The following is a 22,273-nucleotide window of genomic DNA, read 5'->3' on the forward strand; positions in this document are numbered from 1 at the left end:
ACATCATTTCTCTCTTTCCTTCATCTTCTCCAGCCCTTAATTTCTTCTATAAGCTTTGACAATCACTCACACTCACGGGTCTTCATCTTCTTCTTCTGGTTTGTTGCTTTCATTTCAATCTACATAGCTGCTCTTCTTAAATATATCATCAACTTCTTGTCCCCCAATACTTGCTCTCACCTTCGGTGGATTTTCTATCACTCTAGAATATGGTTTTGCCACACCATCTTCGTCGTCGACGACTACCTTTCTCACAATAAGTGCAGACTTCATATCCCCATTCCAACAAGATGATTGGGGGGTTTGTTGAACTTTACCCATACTCCATGGATTTCTGATTCAATTTACGCAAGAATGTCTTATTCTTCAACATGGAACCTATTGAGAGAGGGAAGAGAAAGAACAAGTATTGAGGAATTTGAAGTCTCGCCATTGTAGGGTGGTCTCTTGACAACATGGTGATGCACAAACACCATGACAAAATGGAGCACTCGAAACTAAGTACCCATTAAAGTTGCTCTAAATTTAGACTTAATTTCAAGTGTTGATTTTCCTCAATTGTAGACATAAACAAGTGTTTGACAAATAAAATTTTCAACTTCCATTGTAGATGCTATTATGTTTTGTAACTTTCAAAATAAATTGTACCAATCGTCCCAGATAAACTACCTTATGAATTCTTATAACTTCCAAAAAAATCTTGAAGTTATTTCAGAGAGCTTTTGTTTGCCTATTTTTTTCTTTTATTTCTAATTTCTTTTTTTTAGTAACATACTATTATGTAAATATTTTAAATATTAATTTGAATTTTATTTATATGAAAATATTTTATAATAAATTCATATTTGTTATAAGTTTCATCAAATACTTTCACAATTTATTTTACAACTTATAAACTCATTTAGCAAAGTATTTCTCGGATGAGATAGTGGTTATCGCTAGTTGTTTTATAATTTTCAAAATAAGTTGTAATGATCATTCATTTACTTTTTATCTTTTTTGTGTCATAAAAAATATATATACCTATTGCGCTGTCTGCCCACTAGTTTTAGTAAAAAGTGAAGACGTGGAAGGTGGGAGAGCGAAAAAGTACACAAAAAAGAGCAAAGGAGGGGCAGGGTCTGGATAGTTTGGCAGAGAGAGAGAAAAGGTCACGTCATGTATTTTCAATGAATAAGAGGAAATATGACCCCCATCCACTCTAAATATATCTTTATAATGTTTGCTCATATATTATTATTTCTTTTGGACAAAAAAAAATGCTATTTTATTTTTACGTTTATTTTTTTGTGTGGATATAGAATTGCAATTTGACAATTGGGGGGACAAGTGAGACCCTAAATTAAAGAATAGACACCCTGTACTAGTTATCAATGTACACATTGTTGAGATATATAATACCACATCAGATAGATATAGATATGCCGAGTGATATATATAACAAAATCCACTTTCAAATTAACATCTAGGTTTTTTTTCATGGGCTTAGTGATTTGGGTCTCAACTCAATTGTTGGGTTCAGAAAAAATAAATTCGTGAGAGTAATTTAATATATCTACGACAATCGAAACCCCAAAGCAAACAATATGATTGAAAAGTCATTAAGGGGAGTTGATGAGCCATTTTTGTTAATAATTCCATAGCAAGCTTTGATGTGATGGCAATACGGCATTTGAAAATAAAAAAGTTTCGACTTTCAACAACAAACGTGTTGCCAACGGGCAAAGGCGGTGCATTGTTTTTGGACTTTTGACACTAAAAGTCTTTGAAAACTTACCTTAATTTCTACAACTTGAATGTCTAGTTCTAGATGTCAATTAAGTTTATCTTTTGTCAGCATATTTATTTCCTAATCAAAAGGCAAAAAAAAAAAAAAGAACAACTAATTTGGACAAAACATTAGTTTTATTATACAAAAGACTCCCTGTCAAATGCCCCAAACCAGTGTTTTTGAGGAGCATTTGTCTTACAGCTAGAGTTTGGCTAGTAGCCAACCAAAAACCTAAAATAAAGATCACTGATACAGACAAGATTGTCCAAGAGATCAGACAAACACTTGCTTCCATTCTTCTCCACCATCTCCTCCTCCTACAACCACCTTCACCACTTCCACTAGTTAGGGGTTTTTCATCTGCAGCTCCAGATCCCTCTCTCGGACGTGGAGGGACAGTAGTGTTTCAATATTTATATATACATAGATATATATATATATATATACACATATACGTAAGCCTATACATGGGACAGGATAGTTTCACGCCGCAGAAGAGAGCAACTGGCGGAGGTGGACTTCCGACCACAAACGGAAGAGGGGGCCGTGCATTAGGCGGCATGCCACGTGGCAGGCAGATCCACAAGACATTCAACAACATCAAGATCACAATCCTCTGCGGCTTCGTCACCATCCTTGTCCTCCGTGGCACAATCGGCGTCGGCAATCTTGGTAGCTCGGACGCCGACGTCGTCAACCAGAATCTAATTGAGGAGACCAATCGGTTTCTGGCCGAGATCAGATCCGATGATGACCCGACCGACCCGGAAGATCCATCTCAATCCAATTTCAACCCAAATGTAACATACACCCTTGGCCCGAAGATCTCCAATTGGGACCAAGAGCGGAAGGCTTGGCTTGAACAGAACTCGGAGTTCCCAAATTTCATCAATGGCAAGGCTAAGATCTTGCTTTTGAGTGGGTCGCCTCCGAAACCGTGTGATAATGCTATTGGGGATCATTACCTCTTAAAATCAATTAAGAACAAGATTGATTATTGTAGAATTCACGGGATCGAGATTGTGTACAATATGGCTCATTTGGATATGGAGCTTGCAGGTTACTGGGCAAAATTGCCGATGATTCGGCGATTGATGCTTTCGCATCCGGAAGTGGAGTGGATATGGTGGATGGATAGTGATGCTTTGTTTACTGATATGGTGTTTGAGATACCCTTGAATAAGTACGAGAATTCCAATATGGTCATTCATGGCTACCCGGATTTGTTCGACCAGAGATCGTGGATTGCATTGAACACTGGGAGTTTCTTATTCAGGAATTGCCAGTGGTCTCTGGATCTGCTTGATGCTTGGGCTCCGATGGGTCCCAAGGGCCCGATCCGGGAAGAGGCTGGGAAGATATTGACAGCGAACTTGAAGGGGAGGCCAGCATTCGAGGCTGACGATCAGTCGGCCCTGATATATTTGCTACTTACACAGAAGCAATGGATGGAGAAGGTGTTTTTGGAGAATCAGTACTACTTGCACGGGTACTGGGCGGGATTGGTGGATCGATACGAGGAGATGCTGGAGAAGTATCATCCAGGGTTGGGGGATGAGAGGTGGCCTTTTGTGACACATTTTGTTGGTTGCAAGCCTTGTGGACGCTATGCTGATTATTCTGCTGAGAGGTGCTTGAAAAGCATGGAGAGGGCTTTCAATTTTGCAGATAATCAGGTGCTTAAGCTGTATGGGTTTGGGCATAGGGGATTGTTGAGCCCCAAGATTAAGAGAATCAGGAATGAAACAGTTACTCCTTTGCAGTATGTAGACCAGTTTGATATCCGTCATCAAGAGCTTGGGAAGAATGGATCTCTAAGCTAACAGAGAAACTTCACATCTTCCCTGTGTCATAATCTGTAGGTAATGTAATTTCCTCGAATTAAAAGGAAACTTTTAAACTTGATAACATTTAACCTTTTAAGTTTTGTTTGTTTTGTTGTCTTTGTGCTGTGGTTGGGAAAAGGAAAAGAGTAGAATTCTTTTGTTTAGTTAATTTGTCTTCCAGAGGTGTTTGAGTAATCAATGAAGATTCATGATCAATTCTTAAATATAGTTTTCCCGTTCTTTGTTCTCTTATATGGCTCATGTTTTATTGATGTCTCTTGCTGATATGTCTTGTATGTTAAAGCTGGGAATGGTTTGTTTTGGAGCATTTTTCTTTTGAAGTAATACCTACATTGACATCAATGATTAAGAATCGAAAAAAGTGTTGAAATCTAATTAGAGATTGATGGTAAGCAGTCAAGTTATCTGGAGTGAAAGTTTTGATTAGGTTTGCATTCTACTTTCAAACTGGGTATCATTAGACATATGAAACTTTTGCAATTTACAATCACAAGGTGGTGTCCTATAATTCTACAAGGCGGGAAAAAAAATGGTTATTAACTAGTTTGCTTTCTGGTGTCGGATGGAGTTACCTATAGCAGCATCTTATAACCGTTGCTGTCGGTGTTTATAGAGATGCTTGAAAATGATGGCTTGGTTTCATAACAAGGCTATAATACTGCTTAGCTGCCAAAACTTAGGAAATGATTGGAAGTTCAGTGTTTGCCTTTTTCCCTCCTTCTCCTTGAGGTGTGGTAGAGCACAGATACTATCTACTTTTCTGAATGATACTTAACTTAGGCAGCTTGAAAGTTCTTGTTTTGAATTTATCTTTTGTGGCCTCTTTAATGAATTGCTCTACCAGCAATACTACATACTAATTGCTGCATCAGATGAGTGCTTGAAATAAACAGGTTGCCTTTTCTTTCTCTGGTGGGCAGGGAGGGGGATTTCAACCTACAAGTACCAGGTCAATGGGAACTACACTTACCCTAGACCACGGAGGAGGTGGTTGATGGGTGGTTTGCATCATTTGTGACAACCTTTAATATTAGTCTTGTTTTGGTTTCTTTAGTCTTAGTCTCCTATATGTATATACCTCTTTCTTAATGTACTATGACTCGTTTGATCCATATGGTTTCGTTCGACTCCATCTAGTGATCGCGGACAGGGCAGGTGTAGCATAACATGGACACTTTTGGGGAAATGTAGTGGGCTTTTGTGATAGAGGAATGTAAGCATAGTAGCATAGGTTTCATTAGGCAAGAAACTTTTGTGACGTTGGCCTATGACTCGAGTTTAAACTCATATTAGATTTGTAAAAGGTAAATTTATATGATATTATTCTCGGTTATTTAAAAAAATTCGCTTCTACCACACGTAGGGTTAATTAAACCCTGCTTGCCACTTGAGCATAAACCAAGAAAGAGAACTAAAATTAAAATCACGTTGAGAGTTGTAATGTGGCTTTCGAATGAAGATAAGTCTATTTGGGTTTGCTATTGTTGGGCCTTAAAAGGCTTTTTTTTTCTTGGCCTTTTAACGATTGGAACCCTTTAGCGGCCCCAACTAACTCTTACTGGTGACTGGCGAGGATGGAGGAGGACATGGATGAACCTTTTGAAGATCTCAACAAAAATTCATCCCAACCTCATCAATTGGTAATTGTCAGAAGCAGCCTCAACGACAGCGACTTCTCAATCTTCCCTCCTATCGACCATGAGAATCTCCACAATTCCTCTCACCGCACTCAACCTCCGGAACCACATGATCCAACGTATTCGTCACACTCATCTTCGCCCGCCAAGTTGGCTGGCGCTGCAGCCCTGCAGTGCCCGCTGATTTCCCATACTCATATTTTTATTAGATGGTGGGGTGTTGCGCTTGAGGTCTTCCGCTCCAAGATCTCCAGCATTGGTTCTCGTTTCCGATGTAATGGTGTGACTAATAGGACAATTTGGACTTTTGCCAGTGCTGCTGGCGCCGCTGGCGTTGTGCTGATTTGGTGGTTGTGCGTACGGGTTCGGCAGCTGCGGCGTCGAAATGGAAGCATTGATAATTTGTTGCATATTATCGGAGACAGAGACGAGGTTTATATTTTTTTTTTCGTCACGCTTCGGTCTTTTAATTTTATGCTTGTTAAGCCGTTAAGGTGTTTGTGAAAATGCCAATTAGAAGGACTTCTGGTAAATTGATTAGTGAAAACAAGTTATGCAATGTCATTGAGGAAAACTTAATCAACAGTAGCTTATTGTTGATAAAATACTCTTGCGCTTCTTTATTATTGTTGATAAAATACTCTTGCGCTTCTTTATTGTTCTTGTTCTTGGCCTTCTTCTTCTTCAGAGTATTGAAGTGTTTACAAATACATTCTGCTGATATGTCTGTACTATGTAGATATATTTTGGTAACCATATATAAACATTTCTTTGTGCAGACATTTTTGTCTGTGTCCATGATTTTTGTTTTATTACAAATGACTGAATAATTGCAGATGTGTGGACACCTTTCTCTTTAAATTTTTGTTCTCCTTGTACTGACTTTATGACTTAATGGTTTGCAGAAAATCATTCAGCTGTTGTGTCAAATCGCTCGAATGAACGAGCTACTGCTAACTCAACACAGTCTCATGGCTTCAAAACTTTTAAATTAGGTTTGATCAGGGAGGTAACTGCAATCCAATTCTTGCCCTTTAAGCCAGTGGAGAGCAATTACGGGCTACTATCAGCATTTCGCTGTCATTTGCTTGAATTTTGATTCTCCCATGTCTTATGGCTATGATTGCCTTGTGGGTTCCTGAGAATACCCTCCATATATTTGTTCCAGCACTTCCGGATGGAAAATAGAACTCTTAATTTCAAGCATCATGGATCTGTATGCAGTCGAACAAGGGACTCACAGATGGACAATCTGCAATGAATACTAATGTAAGCATTCTGGAGTTGGGCAAATAGAACTTTTTGTACATATGTTTATGGTATATTCATCTTGTTGAACTATTTTGACCTTATTAATCTGTTATTTCTGAGATTCACTAATGAACCATCTGTAGCCTCTATGGATGCATGGATACACTACTTGGCAGGATAATCCCATTCCTTGCCATCTTAAGTTTGCTTTCCTTGATATATAATTATCCTGCCTTTAGGTGGTATCCAGTCTATTGAGTTGAGTCCTTTACTACATACTGAAAGGCTGATGGGATGGCCTTCCAAATGGATTTTCCTCTCTTATCTTTAGTTGTAAGACCAAATCTTTCTGTTGGAAGTTTACATCTTACCCTGAATAACTTAAGACCTAGCATTTAGGTTGCCTTGAATCTGTTGATTGACTAGAAGTGTTACATTTTATGGGTCCGATTGGGAGTGTGTTGTGTTTTCACAAAGTGTTTGGTGCCACAAAAAATACTATGATGAGTTGAGGGTAAAATTTTATATTTTTCGTTGATTTCAATTAATTTTTTATGAATTTATTTTTGTACATAAATGAAATAATAAAATTGATTGATGGCAAAATTGATTTTTTTTTCTTTTGTATTTTAACGCGGAAAATACAATCAATTGTGTTGTTTTAGGAGTGGAATCAGCTCCTTGCATTTTCAGTTTTTAGTTTTGAACGGTGTGGTGATACTGTAAAATACAGCCCCGTTTAAACATTTTTTTATTCAGATGAGGTTCATTTTACAGGTGTAAACGCACTGTCAAATGAGCCCTATAGGGCACTGGCCTTAGGCGGTGCAGCATACCAGCTAAAGGAAGATGTCTTGAAAGGGCAAACATATAATTTATTAGACCATTCACAGTAGACAAACGGCTTACGCAATAATTCAGAAAACAAACGGCTTAAATAAGCTCATGCAAAAATTGGATAAAAATACTATTAATTAAAAATAAAGCTCAATAAAATTTTAAATTATTTTAAAACATCATTATTTTTTATGATTATGAATCACCCATGTAAAGCCCATATACTAAAAACTAAATCCAATAACAGAACCGATCGATAAACGAATAGATCAATCAGTTATTTTCAAATTTTTTTTACATATTTCTTTAAAGAACATACTGAAAATTGATCGATCGATTAAATTTATGTCAAAAATCGAAAAAATCAACCGTAATAGATCATTTTGATCCCTAATACTTAGATGGTGTCACTCTCTTCAAATATCTAATAAGAAATGTCAAAAATCGAAAAAATCAACCGTAATAGATCATTTTTATCCTTAATACTTAGATGGTGTCACTCTCTTCAAGTATCTAATAAGGAGCGAAGCGAGATGTTTGATGTGAAGAATTGAGTTTATGTCTTCCAATAATTGAGGGTATTCATTCCCAACCAACTAGGTTACACTTGATGGGAAGTCATTGATTAAAATTAGAAATGGCAGCAAGTCTCATCTCTCTCCAAATTGAGCCGGAGCTGCAGTTCCGTTACCGTTTAAGGGTTGTTTTTATGAGAATATAAAATACAGGGGTGCTCATGCATATTTCCCCCAAAAAATAAGGAAGAAAGCGAAAGGGGCAAAAAAAAACTAATAAGTACTCATTGAAACGCTCTTGTGTGATGTGGAAGAAATTAAAAGCTTTGTCTCGAGCTTTCCTTTGATTCTCTCTGTTTCGACCTTCGATATATTCCTTCGCTTTCTCTCAGCCGATCAATTTTAGGGTTCGTTCTAATCGATCACCGACACTCACTGTAAGTTCTCTCTAGTATATCTTAATACGTTAATTTTTATCGCCTTCTGTGTCTTGATTTAGTGATCAATGCCATTTTTGCTTATCTTTACCATATGATATGATTGGCTACATTGGAAAGCAGAGGATTCTTTGTAATTTTTATGTCTCAACTGTCGAATTTCGAATTTATTTCTGATGGTTTTTTTTTCCCTGTAGAAGAGAGCTAATAGTTGCTAAGTTCTTGTATCCTTGTTGAAAATTTGGGGTTTATTTTAATACGGAAGTTCATTTTTTTTCGTCAGTCCATATAGTGGCATGAATTTTTGATCTTCTTTGTTTTTTGGCAGGAATTTTCAAATTTACAATCTACACTGGTTCTGGAGTAATCCTGTGGTTGATATTGCTAATTGGTACTTTGAAGGTATAAACTGTATGTGTTTGATCAGTAGGGATCAATTTTGGGCAGAAAGTATATTGACAATGACGTTAAGCGAGTTCTGAGAATGCATATCATGGGGTTTTTAGGATGAAGTTTTCTTTGCTTGTTTCCAAATGGACTTGTGGGTGAGCTCTAAATATTATTCAATGGACTTACCTTCTGTGATCGGGTAGTGTTTTTGGTACTGCAATTTCTGTACTACAATGCAAAAGGATATCTATTAATCCATGGATGATGATAGAGCATCTAGTCCTCCTAGTTGGGAGGACAAAAATCCAACTGAGATGGCCGAGTCCCGTGTTTTCATTATTTCTTGCTTTATTGCTGCATTGGTTGGTATTATCACTATAGCTTACACAGCATTCCAATGGAGAAGGAACATTAGTTTAAGTTGGATGAAAGCCATAGCAAGGTCAAAGAAAAACCCTAAGGCAAGGAACAAGGTTCCTGTAGCTCCTCATTCATGGAATATGGACTGTCTGTCTCGTGGTAAGAATTTGTGTTGTTGTGTTTGCTTAAAATCGTTGTCTCCTTCTCAAGCTCTCGGGCCAATGGTGGCTTCAGATGGTTTTATTCACCGTTGTAGTATTTGTGGAGCAGCAGCCCACCTTAGCTGCTCTTCGAACGCACACAAGGACTGTAAGTGTGTTTCTATGATAGGTTATGAGCATGTGATGCATCAGTGGGCTGTTCGATGGACAGAGAGCACAGATCAACCTGATGAAACTTCATTTTGTAGTTATTGTGAAGAGCCATGTAGTGGGTCTTTTCTCAGTGGGTCTCCTATATGGTGTTGTTTGTGGTGTCAACGACTTGTACATGTGGACTGCCATGGTAATATGTCAAATGAAACAGGTGATATTTGCGATTTGGGTCCATTTCGAAGGTTGATTTTGTCACCACTTTATGTTAAGGAATTGAGCCGAGGTTCACCAGCTGGATTCCTGAGTTCAATCACGCATGGTGCAAATGAGATTGCTTCCTCAGTCCGTGCAAGTATTAGGAGTCAAAGCAAGAAGTACAGGCATAGTAATGAACCCTCTGTTGATGCAAATAATTCTGCTGATACAAGTAATAATTGTAATGCCTGTGACACATCCACTGAAAGCACTGTTGAGTCAACTCATACAGTAAGTGGTTCTCCTGCAATGGAGGAAAGCTGTAATGGTAGTGTATCTTATCAGGATGGTGATGTTGATAAAAATATGGATTTGATGCCTAGTTTTAAAAGAAGTGGGTCAGTCAATCAGAAGGATGAATCTCAGATATTGGGTATGAAACTGAAATATGAGTTAATTGATTTGCCACCTGATTCGAGGCCCTTGCTAGTTTTTATCAATAAGAAGAGTGGGGCTCAACGTGGGGATTCTCTCAAACAACGTCTGAACCTTCTCTTGAACCCTGTCCAGGTTTGGTTGTAAACTTAATTTTTTGCTTTTTGCTTTTTGCCTTTTCTTTTTTCTTTCACTTCTGTACTTGGATTGTTATTTTTAATTTTTTCCCTTTTTCAATGGTTACTCCTTGAAGAGGCACATAGGGATGCCGAACCGAGTGTCATCCATGTTTCTCTCCTCTTAAGAAAAAAAAACCAAAAAGAAGCAGATGCACATACGTGCCAAAAATTGGCACAATTCTCTATTTAAAAAGAAATTGACACTCTTCATGTCTCCTCCTGCTATTGAGGAGGTTGATACTTAAACAAATGCTCTGCTTTAATAGAACTGAAATAACTGTTAATTTGTTGAAACGGTGCCAATAATGTCACTTGAAACTCTGATTTATGGTTTTCTTGGAAGGATAGTGGTACTTTTTTTGAACCTAAAGACTCTTCACGAGAGGCACTAAGGAGGTGCCACCCACAGTAGTTATATATATGAAGTCCTGAATTGCTACCAAGGATAATATCCCCTAATAAAGCATCTTCACTGCTGACATTGGAGTTGAAACCGCCAAGCATCATAAGTCATTCATGAGGATGTTTGTCTCCAAATTGTATTGAGAGATTCTTATCAGCTACAAGTAGTGAATCTAATAAGCAATGGACTGACAGTTTGCTACTGATTGAAGTATTTAACCTTGCAGTCAACTTCTATTTGTTATCAATTAAACCGCGAAGTATGAAGACATCCTCTTCTTTCTTTTTATATAGTTTACGTGTCTTTATTTTTGAGTTACAAGAGATCTATACATTTTTAGCGATTTGCTGTTTATGAGGATTGCTTTTGTATATCATAGGTAATTGAGTTGAGCTCCATACAGGGACCAGAAGTTGGTCTTTACTTATTCAGAAAGGTGCACCACTTCAGAGTTCTTGCATGTGGGGGAGATGGGACTGTTGGTTGGGTTTTGAATGCTATAGACAAGCAAAATTTTGTTTCTCCACCACCTTTGGCTATTCTTCCTTCTGGAACTGGAAACGATCTGGCTAGAGTATTGTCCTGGGGAGGTGGTTTAGGCTCGGTGGAGAGGCAGGGGGGTCTTTCTACGTTATTGCAACAGATTGAGCATGCTGCAGTAACCATTCTTGACAGGTGGAAGGTAGCCATTCTCGGCCAACAGGGGAAGCAACTCCATCCTCCAAAATTTATGAACAACTATCTTGGTATGAAAAATCTTTTGGAACACAATATCTTGTTATGCTATGCATATACTTTGTGGCTTTCCAACATAATGTATAAAGAAGATACCACTTCAAGGTGCCATCGGCATGGACTATAAATTCTAAGCTGAAATGTTTCATCTTTTGAATAAAATGGCACAAATAACACACTGTTTTTGCTTTTCCTTGAACATTTCCAGTGCCTTTTGGGGATTTTTCCATTTCTGTGTTTTTCAGCTAGATATCCGTATTATTTCTGGTATTGTTGTGGTATATGCTTGATGTATGTGATCCGAGTACCTTATGATAGAAAATTATCTGAAATTTACAAGTGGACATGTCAATCCCCTTTTAACAGAGAATTATCTGAAATTTACAACCTGGCATTACAGAAAGATAATTTCATGAGGGATGTTTTATTCCCTGCTGGTGTATCATGGAATGTCAATTTCACAGTGATGCATAAGATTGAGAAGTGGATTCTTTAGTGAGCTTCTGGCATGCTGTTTATATCATCAGTGAATCATGATATGGAGAACAAAATTTATTGTAATCTCGCCAAGAATTATGTTTTACCTTAAATTTCTACTACAAGGAGCTAATTAAGACCAATTTACCTCCCTTGTTCCCTTGGCAGCTGATCTGGAGATCCAAAGCTCCAAGCAAGGTGTCTTCTTTTTCAAACCAACCCCACTTTTTTTCCCCTTCATGTAGAGAAGTGTGTGGGGGAATGATTGTAAATGCAGATAACTTGTACTGAGGGGGCTTATTTCTGGCTAATAAATTGTCTTATCATACTATGTCAATGAATTAGGAAAGTATGGGTGTTCTCACTGGATTTATTGGGATTCACTAGGCTACTGCTTGTTCTGTGGACAAAGAGCTCATTGCTTGGAGTAACTAGGTCTCAGGCCCTCAGATAGCACTAAGAAGAAGATCATTCAATCAATTCCTATCTCAATCTTCATCTGGCTTGGCTTGAAAGAAACATCAGAATCTTTAATTCAAAATTGATTACTCCTGTGGATTCCTGTAGCCAACCCAAAAGGTTTATGACGAAAACTTTGATGATGATGATGGCGACAACGAAATAAGTCGGATATAGACTAGATTCAAACTTACAATCATCAACTTATTGCGCAATTCCGAAATCAATTTGCTCAATTCTAATTGTAGACCATTTCAATATTCATTTCCAATATCACATGGTCAATTGGCAGAACTTTAACTGGTCTAGTTTGGCTTAATATTGAGGAAAAATAAATTGTTCTTATGTGCATATTATTGGGCAGGTACTGGGTTGTGATAAATTGGTACTTTTTTCTAATTGATTTTCACACTGGTGTATCTACATTTCATATTTTAGAATCGCAATTCCTGTAGGACTAGGTAATTCCAGTAGGACTAGTGGCTGGACAGATGAAATAGAAGGGTTTTTTTGTTGAGTTTATGTAACCCTTAAAACTTGTGCCTCTAGAACTCTTGGATTATGGTCACTAACTCTGGTATGCTCTGTTTACAGGTATTGGCTGTGATGCTAAGGTTGCCCTGGATATCCACAACTTACGGGAAGAAAATCCAGAGAAGTTCTATAACCAGGTAGATATAAACTTTTGCTGTTTTGTAAATCATGCAAATCTCTGTTCTCAGCTTAACTGATACATTCCTCTTGAAGTTTGCATTGAAGTCGCTTGAAATACAATTTCTAGTCTGGTGGTGCAATGCAATCTTTATGCAAAAATTCTTTGTTAGTCGATGGTATCAAACAGTAAGGTTGTGCTGCGTTTTCATATATGCGAGGCATTTATGGTGCTTCCTGTTGGGCATAGTAAGTAGTAACTCACTGGGTGCTGGGAGAAGTTTAACAAATGATGGCAGGCTGAGTTGTATAAATCTCAAGTACGATATCTTTTGCATCATCTGTCAAACTCAGTCACAAGACCCTGTTCAAGAGAAAACTTGAAGCTGCAAATTATTAAATCATTATAATATGGTTATAATTTATAACTTTTAAGGCTTCCACGACATGCAAAGACAACACAACTATGGAAAAGCAAATTTAAAACCAGATTTGACAAATCAAACGGCATTTTACATGAAACAATGAATGGGGAAAGGAAAAAAATAGCAGCATGCTGGAACATCAGAGGATGGGCTTTTGATGCAGCGAATGCTCCACAATTGCTTGACAGAAACCTATTTTCCTGAATGGTATTAACAAAGGAAAATGACAGTTAGTCAACTTAACATAAGCTCTTCTTAATATCATCTCTGGGACATTTCAAAGTGGTTCTTGTGTCAGTCGTACAGAGCTTAAAGAATATACTTTTGATGGAAGAAGACGTCAAAGAGGTGAAGTTTTCTATCTAACTTTAGGAAATACGATCAAAATAAAAGAGATTCAAGAGACTAATTTCATTATTATGTTTTTCTTCTCTCTATATACAAGAGATACATTATTTTATTATTATTATAAGTATATTGGCTTATTTAAAAGAAGAGAAGATAGACTATTATTAGCTACCAATATAGAGGAGGAGAAAGATAACATCGACTTTTTTACATTAATTAGTACTTTTATCCTGAAACTAAGGCTGCGGATGGAGAAACTCAAATATTGAAGAAACCTAAAGCAATGTTCTGGGAACTTATGGGACCTTTTCTTTTTAATATTCTTTTGACATAGCTGATGTTGTTTGCATGTGCTTATCCTCTGAGTGATCATATATTTTCTTGTTTACCAATTTCAATCAGCTTATATTACAATCATATAACTGCAGTTCATGAATAAAGTTCTTTATGCAAGAGAAGGTGCTAAGAGCATCATGGATAGGACATTTGCAGATTTCCCTTGGCAAGTTAGAGTAGAGGTGGATGGTGTTGAGATAGAAGTCCCAGAGGTGAGTGCTAAAACACGACCTGAGTTTTTTTTATATTTGGTTTTGTTTTATCTTTTATACATTACTAAACAAATAGAGGATTTGGGCCCCTGGAAAGTTTTTTGATTTCCCTTTTGTTATGTTTGCCAGATTTGCTAAGTTCGACGAGTCGTCGAGTACGTATTTACAAACCCATTTAACCTAGTGACCAGCTTTTTTTTTTCCATCGTAGAAAGCAGTGCGTGTTTGTATTATCTTAACAGATAATAGATCATCTGATGTATAATAAATGCCATCTCCTTTTTACCCATATTCTTCAAAGGATTCCAGAATTATGATTTATTGGGAAGTTATGGAGTCCTAACCACTTTGTGAGGAAAAAAAAAGAAGATAAAAACCTATTCGTGGTTGGAGATGTGGGGTGTGACAGGTATAACATTATTAACCAATTTCCTTAACCAAATTATGGGGAATATTAAAACGTGTGATGAGTAATGAAATATCTTATTACCAATTTAGAAGAGCAAAGTTGACATTTAGAATTGCAGTAATTATCATGGAATCAAGCTTACAAGGAGAGGTGGAGTTATGGGAGCAGAGTGGGTGCCATTGAGCCCATTTGGAAAAATTGCTTTCAACTACTAGAGCATCTAGAGCATTCTTGGAGCATCTTAACCTTACCTCTCGGTGTTATCATAATGGAAGGATATCTTACTAAATTTTGGGAGATATCTACGGATATAAATATCTTGCGAGATCCTTGCCCCATTCAGTGTCCAATTTAGACCGCCAAGAATCACTCTGATTAGCTACTGTTAATTGTGCATATGCTTGATATATGTTTATGCTTCCATTTATAGCTTATAGCGTAATATCTATAATAAATTATTTTTTTCCATATTTTTGCAAACCACAATTCTCAACTCAGCCACTGCTCATGAGCCATATGATGGAACCTGAGTAAAGAGTTGTTAAATAGATACTAAGATAGGGAGCGCTGGTTGCAAAATTTTAATTTGCTTTTATGCTGAGACGATCCACTATTGAAGTTACATTATTATTATATTCATTTGTTTCTCTTGGATTTTTGTGGCTGACCCAAATTCTATGGGATAAAGGCTTTCACAATAATGATGATGATGTTTTGAATCACTCTTCCACTATATATGTATATGTTAATAACAACAGATAAATGGACCAATGACATGCTCCTGCATGGAAGAAATGGGAAAAAATAACATTATTTTAATGGTAATACTGGTTCCAGTAATCATATTCTTTTCCAAATTTTTGCAGGATGCTGAAGGCATCCTCGTTGCAAATATAGGAAGCTACATGGGTGGTGTTGATCTTTGGCAAAATGAGGATGAAACTTATGATAACTTCGACCCACAGTCTATGCATGATAAAATACTAGAGGTTGTGAGCATTTCGGGGACATGGCACCTTGGAAAGCTTCAGGTACCCAGATATAAGTCTGAATATTGCTTTCATCATTTCATGGTTATTTTTCAGTTCTGAATTTTGTAAGATGGATATGATGAGACCCTGCTAATTGGCAAAAAATGTGCATTGTGTTTTGTAACATCGTTCACATGCATACAATTCAACCCTTTTTTCCCCTTGATCCCTGCTTATAAAATGATGTCCTCAATAGTGCTATCATGGATGTACCAACTAGTTGGATTGGGATTCATGGTTTCTATGATGAAGGTTTTTTTTGTTCATTTGAGTACCTATAAGAGAACCGTGCCCCTAGTAAAGCAAAAGAAATTAGGTGATGTTGGGCTCTATAAATGGTGTGGTCTTTTCGAACTCTCCGAATTGGATACTTGATATCCAGAGCCAAGAATGTCTTCATGAACTGATTTATTTTGGGATCTCTTGTGCTTTTGGTGTTTCAATTCTAAGGTCATGTTTACTTCTTGCTGAACTGCAAACAGGTTGGGCTTTCCCGTGCTAGAAGACTTGCTCAGGGACAGTCAATTAAAATACAACTATTTGCCGCATTCCCTGTTCAAATTGATGGAGAACCTTGGTTTCAGCAGCCGTGTACTCTAGCAATCTCTCATCATGGGCAGGTCCGTTCCCTCTGTACACACACACACACACACACATTCGTTCCGTCTTGACATGAATGAAGTCGTGTAAGATGATACCATCACACTACAATTTATTCCCGCCTCCGTTGGCATCTTTAAATGTTTGGTCTGTCTTAGATGGCCATTTCGTTTTCATTGGTTCATGACCCTGAAATCAGTGATCTAACTTGTTTAAAGCCAAATTGTAATTACTACTGGTAAGACAAAATGTTAATGGCATGATAAATCAGATATGCTATCTGCTTCAGTTATTAATATCTTTATTTTCTGAAACCTGTTTTGTTGCTTGTAATCTAGGTTGTAAGGTTAATTTTCTAGGACTGGAGATAAAAGGCTCTTTTATGCTTTTTTACTTTTCAATTGGGAGTGTAGAGAGCAGAGTAAGAAATACCTTCTGTAATTTGGTGTTCGTGTTAGTAAAATTGATGCTTTTGAAAGGATATCCGGTAGAAGTAATGGAAATGTTAGTTGTGCATGTGGTCTATTGTGCTTCACAGCAGTTCTAAACGGGCATGTCAGCTTCTTATTAACTTGTTGTTAATGTCTTGTTGTGTGAAGTTTTACCTCATGCAAATCACATTTAGGTAATCAAATAGTTTCAGAAATCTCTATATAAATATTACTATGACTATTTCAAGTATCTTCTCATTGTAACTGTCGGAGATATATTTAATCAATCCTTTTGGCTTCGCAGGCGTTCATGTTGAAGAGGACAGCCGAGGAACCTCTTGGTCATGCAGCTTCCATAATCACTGATGTGCTTGAGAATGCTGAAACTAATCATGTAATCAATGCAGGACAAAAACGAGCCCTTCTGCAAGAAATGGCTTTGAGGTTGTCGTAGATATCACTCTGGTCACTCCTAGCGATTGTTGTTTTTGATTGCAGCTGCTCCTCATTTGTTCTTTTCAATTTGTTCTCTTTTATTTTGCTTTCCTTGTTCTGGGATTTTGATTATTATGTTTTTGAGCTGTACAAAAAGTAGTGAGCATTAACCACAAGTTAATGGAAGCTACAATTGTGTTTTTCTTATCTAGAATATGTATTGTAGGCTCTTGATGTTCGTTTTCTTTTGTATCTCAATTTATTTGCATGGTACTTGACCAGTTTTTCTCCTGCTATTTGAGGAGCGCGGTCGTTTAAGTATCATCGTCTTTTTTATGCTTCTCATTGGAATCGAACGTTGGACACACATATGCCTAACCTTGTTGATTGTCAATCGAGCCACCTCTCGTTTGTGTATTATCATCAATTTATGCAAAGCTAAAAGTCGTGAAGACGTTTAAAGGGAAATTTTTAGATGTGTCTGGATTCCGGAATGAATGACATTTTTTCACTTGAAGGAAACAATAGGTACTTTCTCATTGTTGGAGGACGAAATTGACAGTAAAAATAGTTTAATAACAGTAAAAATAGTTTAATAACGAAAATGAAGTTATGTGTATAGTTGACAAGTCGAAAATCTGCACATAATTTTGGCTCTACCCAAAAAATATAAATAAAATTACACGAATGCCCCAAAAGTCGATGATTTCTACAATTCTATCAGTAATGTAAATATTCAAATATTATAAAATACTTTTATTTATTTTTTGATTTAATGTGGTGATAATAGTATATCGTATCACGTATGTAAATAGAGACGATGCGGTTTTAAACCCAATGATAAAACGGCGACCCATGCCCCCCTAACTGTTCTCATTCTCATTTCATGTAGAGAGCGAAAACTCTGTTTGGGCTGCTGCGGGAGCAAAAATGCCAACCACCAAAGCCAGTCAGATCGTGCCACTGGCTTTGTCGCCTCGCATGACGCCAAATTGAAGGTAATATTATACCTCTGTCCCATGTGATCGACTAAATTGATATCGTTTATTAAGAATTTTTGTTATAGTTGTCATTGTGGTATGGTTTGCCGGTGTATATATATGTATGTATTTGTATGTATTACGGATGAAAATTAAAGAGGCGGCTTTCTTGTGATTTATTGATAACATTTTAAAACTTTTTTCATGGGATTACGAGGTTTTTCATGTGACATGAGGTTTACCAACTAGTTGTCCAGTAGATAACTAGGTGGCTTCCACGTTACAAGAAAAAAGTTTAAACCTTTTTAGCTAGATTGATTGATAGTCGACATTGGATGGACTAACAAATTTGTATTTGGGGCATGGTGGCAGTAAGTTTGAAGTTACCAAGTTGGTTTTTGTACTGGAAGTCGTGTGATGTTTCAGCACATGTTGGTGAGAGAGATGTTGGGAATGGAAGTGGTTCCCACACTGTTCTGGTCAAGAATTTGAAAATGAAAACATGTATCTTTTTATATAGCATTTGTGTGTGTGTTTTTGTGTATTTGTTATATTGGGACGCATTCACAACGGTGGTCATGCTCTATACCAAATTTGGTGTCATGGGGGGTTAAACAACAAAAACAATGTCTCTACCTTGCTTGCTTAAGGCTTTGAATGTTTACCACTCTGCAGTAGCACGAGCCCTGGGCACTAGATTTTGATCGATTGTCTTAAACCATACATATGCTCGATATTGTGGGTCTCAACAAATGAAGTTGTATCACTATTGTAATCACTCAGTTTAGATCAGATGGTTAATTTTGTTTTGAGGAAGAACAGCTTTGTATGTGTTTAGATATGTATCTGTGCAGCTGATTCTCACTATAATACCAACTCTATTCTTTTTCTTGATCAGACATTTCCCGACCGAGTTCTACATTTGACAGTACTGTGCGCACTTGCTCTTGCTGTAACACAAAACAACTAAGGTACTCTTGGCCTCTATGAAGTATACGAGTCAGTTACCTAGAAATGTATTTCCGAAAATCATTATTTTACTTTTCTTTTCTTTCGACAGTTGACATTCAGATTGAGATTAACGAATTAATCAACTTGCAATGTCTGGTAAGAATTATGTTTTTTTCTGCAAGGGATGCATTTAACATGGCTCTGAGTAACTTTATGATTCTTTTGTTGGCATTTAGCTTAGTGCATGTTATTTGTGGATGCACTATAAGAAATTGGGCTTATCCATGCGGTTTTCAATAACAGCAGGTAAAAATAATTTTACATGCGGTTTAAATATCCGCAGGTGATTCTCTTAATATAGCTTGCGGTTTTTATTGACAGCGGGAATAATTTTATATTTACCTTTAGTCTAGCTGACCGCAGCTAATATTTTTACTAGGCAGTATAGTTTTACTTCATGTGGGATCATAACACTTACAAATGTTGTTACCAAACGACGTCATTTTTGGTTCAAGTGGGAACAAAATTAACACGCAAGAGCCTGCTAGCCAGGGCTCCAAACCATAAGTATGCATCGACTGCTGCCTTCTCTGTCCGGTGGCAGACTGCAGCCTCCTCTGTCTGTTAGCACAAGTATCCGGCCATCATCTCTATGCTCTCAACATCTTCAACGGTCACAAAAAGGATACATTCTCTTGTAGCTCAGAAATTTATATTAGGGTTTAGTTGCCAATCTGGGGGTTTCTATGAAGATGACAATCTTTTTATGCAGTGCATTCGAGATCTGTTTTTGATTTACAATTCTATTTTTTGAGGCCTGTCTAACATATATAAGATTCATCTCTCAATTGGATTGTGGAGCTTTAATCTTGGTTTTTTTAATTATTATTTTGGTATAGCCTTGATACAGCTAGCTTTCTGCTTCTGCTACTTTGCTATTTATATTCCTACATAGGCATTGCTTGATTCTTCCTCCAAATCTTCATCATTATAATCACCATTTGTCTTTACAAATCCCAACATTAATTATGTTAGACTCTTATGCATCCACAAATCAAATTGTGAAAACGCTAGGGGCTCGTTTTGAGGAAATTCATGTTTGCCGCAACCATTGGTCCATTGTATGTTGTTTTGGATGGAAAATGCACATAAAGCTGTATATTCTGTGTATAGGGCTTCTAGATGGTTATCAAAGAAGTTGAATTGTCTGTTCAAGGTTCCTCAATATTTCCCTGAAGCTTATTTCCATATGTTGAAACTTCAATGAAACATATAAGTAGAAGACCTGTAAAGGTATTACGTTGATTTCCTCAGGGGCGGCCCTGGGGTGGGGCGACACGGGCGGTCGTCCTGGGCCCCCAAATCCCCAGGCCCCAAATTTTTAAAAAAAATATTTATTTTATATTAATCTAAACACAAAAAATCAATTAAAAACTAACAATTCTCCACATATTTCAACTAAAAAACTAATAAAAGAAAATTTTTTGATTTTAAAATAAATAAAAAAGAAAACACGGCCCCTTTTCTAGAGCTCTCCCGGGGCTCCTGTAAACTCTGGTACGCAACTGGATTTCCTTTGAAAGAAAGACTTCAAAAACTCTTTGTGTCTTCCAAGATTGTATAGTCTATGAGGTGGCATAAGGATGAGCATAAGAAAGATGATTTATTGAGGCATCCTGCTGACTTTCTTTCGTGGGAACACTTTGACATTATGTATCATGATTTCACTTTTGAACCTCATAGAGAATTAATGATGATGTCGAAGATGAAGAAATGCCTATAGGTGATAGTTGTGGAATATTTATATTTTTTGCAATATTAGTTATATTACTAATTGAATTAATGTTTTTTTTTTTTTTTTGAGAAATTGAATTAATGTTGTGTTATGTATTTGTTAGTTGATTCGTCTTAGGAACCAAAACACGGGCGTGACTACACTTTACTTGAAGAAATTTGGAATCTCCCTAAGCTAGGAAAAAAGATTGATTTACAATTCAATTACTTAGGGCAGCCAATTGGTGATGAAGGTGGTAAGTATAAATTATAGGGACAACAGTGAGGAAATCTGATTTGGGACCATTGAATTATAAGAGCATCTGCATCAGTTTCCCTTAACAGATTCCTTAAAATACAGACAAAATGATACTTTCCCCTATTTTACAAATTCTTTATCCAACCAACACTGCATCAGATTACCTATTATATTCTCTACTACATTAAAATAATATTTCTTTCTCTTTCCTTTGTTATTCTATTAATATAAACTACTTCTATTTCAAATAATAAATTAACTCCATTTCTATTAATATCAACTACTTCTATTTCAAATAATAAATTAACTCCATTTAAAAAAATAGATTAATTATATTTAATATTAATCAATGTTATTAAAAATTGAAGAAGTTTTACTTTTTTTTTGTCTTGATTTCATGATCTGGGGAAGAAGAGATATTGCCGAGGAGAGAAAAAAGTGAGGAGTGAGATAGAGGAGTGAAGAGAGAGAGACAAGAGAGTAAAAAGTGAGGAGGGATAAAGAGGAGTGAGAGATAGAGAGAAAGTGAGGAGAGAGAAAGAGGGGAGAGAATAAAAGTGAGGAGAGAGAATGAGAGGAGTGAGGAGAGAAAAAGTGAGGAGAGAGAAGTGATGAGAGAGAAAGAGGATTGAGGAGAGAGGAGGGAAAAAAATGAGGAGAGATACTAAAGTAATAAAAATTATTATTTTATGTTTAAGGAAATGAATAGTGGTTCTTTAGAGGTAGGAAATCATTGTTCATGTTATATAAAATAGGAACCTCTAGGTAATTTGATGCAGAGCTCTATTTTGGCAAGTTTTCTATAATCGTTCCCTATTTTACAGACAGATCAATGTTTAGGTAATCTGATGTGGATGCTCTAAGACTGGAAAAAATTTCCAGCAAAATCACTTATGAGAGGGAAACCCATTCGCGAAAGACAAAATACGTAAACCTAATTTCTTCGAAATTCTCTCAAATTGCTCACACACCTTAGGCGCAACTCGAGTATCAGAAGCTTGCTTCACGGATCACGCACGAGCTTGCGCGACAACCTCTGGTAAGAGTCGATTTATCTCTTTTCCTCCATAATTGTGCGGATTCAGCACATATATGTCTTTACTGTGATTTGGGTTTGTTCAAGATTTGGGTATTAGGGTTTCTTTTGATATGAGCGCAAGTTTCATTGTTCTGTGTTTTGGGTGCTTCTT

At 36.8% G+C, this 22,273-nt stretch overlaps 2 protein-coding genes across 4 annotated transcripts; both read left to right on the forward strand.

The window, feature by feature from the left end:
* The first annotated feature begins 1,900 nt into the window (after positions 1-1,900).
* On the forward strand, positions 1,901-6,635 carry LOC119981005 (probable xyloglucan 6-xylosyltransferase 5). 2 transcript variants are annotated; one of them, XM_038823939.1, is made up of 2 exons: positions 1,901-3,633; positions 6,161-6,635. In XM_038823939.1, the coding sequence occupies exon 1, from the start codon at positions 2,239-2,241 to the stop codon at positions 3,592-3,594; it is 1,356 nt and encodes a 451-aa protein (XP_038679867.1). In that variant the 5' UTR covers positions 1,901-2,238; the 3' UTR covers positions 3,595-3,633; positions 6,161-6,635. The 2 variants fall into 2 exon arrangements, with proteins under 2 accessions (XP_038679867.1, XP_038679866.1); XM_038823938.1 differs by lacking the exon at positions 6,161-6,635 and adding an exon at positions 4,539-4,730.
* A 1,501-nt stretch (positions 6,636-8,136) lies between these two features.
* LOC119981044 (diacylglycerol kinase 1) lies at positions 8,137-17,416 on the forward strand. Of its 2 annotated transcripts, none has more exons than XM_038824001.1 (8): positions 8,137-8,295; positions 8,624-10,124; positions 10,951-11,317; positions 12,837-12,913; positions 14,095-14,214; positions 15,490-15,654; positions 16,137-16,274; positions 16,990-17,416. In XM_038824001.1, exons 2-8 carry the CDS (start codon positions 8,943-8,945, stop codon positions 17,137-17,139), a joined length of 2,199 nt encoding a protein of 732 aa, XP_038679929.1. In that variant the 5' UTR covers positions 8,137-8,295; positions 8,624-8,942; the 3' UTR covers positions 17,140-17,416. The 2 variants fall into 2 exon arrangements, with proteins under 2 accessions (XP_038679929.1, XP_038679930.1); XM_038824002.1 differs by having other exon boundaries at positions 10,975-11,317.
* Positions 17,417-22,273: the final 4,857 nt, after the last annotated feature.

The sequence above is a fragment of the Tripterygium wilfordii genome, chromosome 16 (assembly GCF_013401445.1).
Source record: "Tripterygium wilfordii isolate XIE 37 chromosome 16, ASM1340144v1, whole genome shotgun sequence".
Lineage (NCBI taxonomy): Eukaryota > Viridiplantae > Streptophyta > Magnoliopsida > Celastrales > Celastraceae > Tripterygium > Tripterygium wilfordii.

Coding starts and splice junctions, on each gene's coding strand:
- LOC119981005 (XM_038823939.1), top strand. CDS start 2,239: ATGGGACAGGATAGTTTCACGCCGCAGAAGAGAGCAACTGGCGGAGGT.
- LOC119981044 (XM_038824001.1), top strand. CDS start 8,943: ATGGATGATGATAGAGCATCTAGTCCTCCTAGTTGGGAGGACAAAAAT. Junction 10,125..10,950: donor TTCTCTTGAACCCTGTCCAG/GTTTGGTTGTAA, acceptor TGTATATCATAG/GTAATTGAGTTGAGCTCCAT. Junction 12,914..14,094: donor CAGAGAAGTTCTATAACCAG/GTAGATATAAAC, acceptor ATATAACTGCAG/TTCATGAATAAAGTTCTTTA.